The 4,367-nt window shown below is 42.7% G+C and overlaps 1 protein-coding gene across 3 annotated transcripts in view; it reads right to left on the reverse strand.

The window, feature by feature from the left end:
• ERCC6L2 (ERCC excision repair 6 like 2) overlaps positions 1-3,875 on the reverse strand; it is a 50,567-nt gene extending 46,692 nt beyond the window's left edge. For 2 of the 3 annotated variants that reach the window (XM_042033141.1, XM_042033142.1), the window contains exons 1-2: positions 3,561-3,875; positions 616-1,040 (exon numbers count right to left, since the gene is read on the reverse strand). In XM_042033141.1, the coding sequence (XP_041889075.1) occupies positions 616-1,040; positions 3,561-3,582 (447 nt within the window). In that variant the 5' untranslated portion in view covers positions 3,583-3,875. The remainder of the gene's footprint in view (positions 1-615; positions 1,041-3,560) is intronic. The other variant, XM_042033140.1, reaches the window with a different exon arrangement.
• Between the last annotated feature and the right edge of the window lie 492 nt (positions 3,876-4,367).

Consider the following 4,367-nt stretch of genomic DNA (forward strand, 5'->3'; position numbering starts at 1 on the left):
AGAAAGAAAAAAACAAGAAAGAAAAAAACAAGAAAGAAAAAAACAAGGGAACAAATAAATAATTTAGGTCACACAGATTCGAAGCATAATGAAAAAAATCCAGCTACACTTTGTCCTCTCATCAATCAAGCTGTATTTCCAAAAGAGTGATAGAAGTAGCATGGAATACCAAAACACTTTTCCCAGAGATAGGAGTAAAAATGCCTGCTCTTTTGCATTCCCAGAACAGTGAAACTATCTGTTCTCAGGAAAAAAGTTAAAAGGTAATCTAAAAGCAAGAGTCAGATAAGGGCCTCAAGTTCTTTTAGTGTACTCCAGTGCAAATTGCTTTCACGATGGGCAGGTAGCAATCCTCAAAGTAAATTCAACACACTAACATTTTAACTATTGTGCTTACACTAAAAGGACCCACATCCCAATTTTATGGCCTGTAAGGAGTGAGTCTTAAATCAGCAATGGGCTCTTGGCTCTGAGTGCTGTCCTGGACATCATGTCCTGCCTCATCCATCTCTGCAACAGCAGAGGGACGTTTAAGCTTCATAAATACAATGCTTTTTAAAAAAGATTTACGGATCCCAGAAAACATGCTCCCACCGTAACAAACAAAAAGAATACCTGTATTGTCTTTCCAAGGCCCATATCGTCTCCAAGAATACACCCCCTTTTATCAGCATAGTGTTTATACAGAAACTGGGCTCCTTCCCTTTGATAATCACGCAGGTATCTGTTAATTGTATATGGAATAAAATCGCCATTGTCAGATAATTTAAAAGCAACTGCAGGAGATGGAAGATTTTGATCAGGAAAATATGGCTTTTCCAGATCATCCTCATCAAATATTAAGCTTTTCCAGGGTCCTCTACTATCTTTTACTTTACAAAGTTTTGTTACTAGTATTTTCCTTTCTTCAGACTCCAAGATTGATACAACAGCAAATAATTTTCCATTTTTGTCCTTTTCAAGAGAAGTTATTGTTCCTTCATGAAGTTTTCCATTTTCAAGACAAGGGGCAAGGCATTTCTCCCCAATACGCCAATAATCTATAAAAAAAAACCAAACACACATAATGATAAACTGGCCTGATGTACAGAGTATTTAATTTCTTCACTATCAAAACTATGGATGTAAATTTAGTTGACAAAAGGCATACAACTTAATATAAAACACTTTATTGAGGGTAGCACTAGAATCGGGACAACAGTTACTGTTCACAACCAAACCCTGAGCTAGACATAAAATCACAGTTTGTTCTAACACCACTATTTTAGAAATACCAGAAGGTGTATAGGAGAAAAAAAGCAAAACACAGATTCCGATGCATTAAGTTTACACAGTGGCTTCACACAGGCAATCACAGCAGTACGTATCAAAGTGGAAAGAACCACATCATACTGACAATGAAAAACAGAACAAAATAAGTCTACCAGAAGAAACAAGATCTTCATTTTTCACAGTAAAAAGACCTCACAAATAATGGCTGCACACAGTTTTCCAAATCTGAACTGAGAGAAAACGGGGTGTTCTTTTGAGTTTGTAGAAACAATTTCTAACCTTCCCCTGCTCAGTCATTCCAAAACAAAGGAACACAGGATTCATTTCAGAACCTTTATTGTTTCTTATCTATTTCCTGGAATAAGTTTTGATACTTAGAAGAAAGTCATTATCAACTGCAGTGAGAGGCACCTATGTTTTTTACAGGAAGGAGTGAGCCAGAGAGAATCTTGCACCAGAGCAAGTATTCATCATTCTATGACCAGTGGTGGTACATGTTCCAGACACTTTTCAGAGGTAAGGAAAAAACTTGTGAAGGCAAGAAACTCCACCTTCACCCATTTTTATGTCTCCATGTAAAAACTGGAAGACCAGTTCTCCTCACCACGTGCTAAGCACCTGGAAGTGTACGCTTACAGGACTACTTTCCACAATGTATTAGTTAAATCAGAGATAACTATAATTCATTTTTTAAAATAGATTTAATTATATACACTTAGAGAAAACAGAAACATCCACGTAGCCAAGCCCACTATTCTGCAGCCAGCATTGGCGCTAAGCTGACAATGCAGGTAACAGTAAAAACAGTACAAGCCTACAGAACACACATATTCTAAAATTCTTTGGCCTTAAAGTATTCTTTTAGCAACAGAAATCTCAAGGGCCACATGTGGTTTGTCTGTTTAGCAAACCCCAGCAGACTGCTCTCTTTCAAGTAGCTCCATCCTTTCAACACAGGCAGATTCCTGGAATTTGGTGACTTCTGACTAAAAATACTGTGGGTCTGCTCTGCAAATCTGTTACACTTTTGCCCGATACAAACTTCGATCTGAAGACCTAAACTGATGGCACACTGGTTCTTACACTAACAAGGTCATTAACCACAGCCTCTCCATTCGACTCACCATTCTGCAGGTCTCTTTAATAATGCTATCATCATCCTTACTTGGAGCTCAGCCCCACACCTCGTGACCTGCTACATAAGCTGCTCTAAACCCTTCAGCCATTCACTCAGATCTCCTCAAAGACTTGAAGCTTAAATGTAACTTTTTGAGGAAAAGGGTGAAGTACAGGCTGAGCATTCAACAAATCACACATAACTAATCCTTAAAGTTCACAGCATTTGTACACGTCTCTCTCATCTCGATGCAAAAAGAGGAGTACATTAACTTCTCCCAGTAGCATCTAATTCTTTCTGCAATTTCATGAGAAGAGGAACCAAAATTGAAAAACTGAAACCAGCTATGTACAGCACACTGCTAAATATGCAAATCAAAGTTTAAAATAGAATTACTTCTGTAATTCCTTTTTTTACAGTAGTGAAGGGACATAAAACATGTAGTTTAGAGACTCTCAAGTTAAAACTATGATTTAAGACTACAGTTTTTGTTTTTAACTAAGCATTTACTTGAAGCTAAGGAGTTGCATATGGCTCATCCCAACTAGAGTTCAGATGGAAAGTGGAATAAATTACACTGGACAATAGTACTAGTGTTACAAGCTACAAACTTAGTGAGAAACAGGGCACAGAATGAGAAAAATGCAAAGACATAAAATGGTATTAAGGACACCATTGCTACAAAAGGCCAGAGAATAATGCTGTATAAGCCAAAGTATGAACTGCTACTTTAACTAGCCTGATTCACCAAGTTCTTTGCTTTTGAATTAGAACCATAATTTATGTGGAGCACTGTCTTTAAAAATAAAGAAAATTATCTGGTACGGCTTCCTAGCATGGGTATAGTGCACTGGCCACCAATGATCAAAGCTGGCATTTAAGATGCTTGCCTGTACTTACCCCTTTTACTGCAGGTGGAAAAAATGTGCCATTGTCAACATTAAATGTACTAAATCATGGTGGTAATGGCCTCCTGTCACACACTAACTCCCTTCAACCACTACCCCTCTATGAAATTATCTCGAATACTTTCTACCTAGTGAGGGTTGACCACTTAATGTAGAGTGCAAGGTTTTGTTTTCCTTTGGGTTTTTTATTTTACTCTCTAATAAAGGACTGTAAAAACAAAATTCGAGGATATTGTAAAGCAAGACACACGGAAGAGGCTTACCTGGGACACCATCATCACACATTTTAACTTTTGGCCGTGCAAAGCCCGACGGGGCCCGCGGGCGGAGGCGGCGGGGGCAGACGGGCACCGGCGCGCTGGGGACCCGCCGCCGCCCCTCCGCCGGGCGGGTCACGGCGGCACGGGAGCCGAGGGAGCCCCGGGGGCGCCTCAGAGAAGGGGCCCGTGGCTTTCCCCGCTCTCCGCACCGCGGCCAGCCCCAGGCGAGCCGCGGCCAGGGGGAACCGAGCCCGGAGCCGGGGCCACACGTCGGCCTCACCCCGCCCCGCCCGGCACAGGCAGCGGCCGCGGGGGTATCGCGAGAAGGGCGTTGCTATGGCGCTCCGTGCTCGCAGACTCCGGCGGGCTGGTGGGAAATATCGCGAGGTTTTCTGGCGGAGCGGCAGGCGCTGTGGGTGTATGGATGTGGTGCTTGGGGTCGTCCTGCCCGGTGGAACAGTTTCCTCCTGATGTAGCCCTTGTCTATGGAAAAACTTGTAAAGCGGGGAGGGGGGCGGGGGAGGGTTAATGTGTCCGGGAATGTTGTGTCCACTTCTGGGCTCCTCAGAAGAGAGACATGAACTCTTGGAGTCGGACCAGCACAGGGCTGTTAGGATGATTAGGGGCCTTGGGGGCATTTCTCTCGTGAGGACAGGCTGAGGGAGCTGGGCCTGTTCAACGTCGAGAAGAGATGGCTGAGAGGGGACCTTATCAATGGCTATACATTGCACAGAAAATTCCACCTGGACATGAGGAAGAGCTTCTTCCCTGTGGTGCAGGTGACCATGCACTGGAACAGAGGTTGTTGAG

Source organism: Corvus kubaryi, unplaced genomic scaffold, assembly GCF_017639235.1.
Source record: "Corvus kubaryi isolate FWS band 111438036 unplaced genomic scaffold, C.kubaryi_AGA036_p1.0 37357, whole genome shotgun sequence".
In the NCBI taxonomy this organism is placed as follows: domain Eukaryota; kingdom Metazoa; phylum Chordata; class Aves; order Passeriformes; family Corvidae; genus Corvus; species Corvus kubaryi.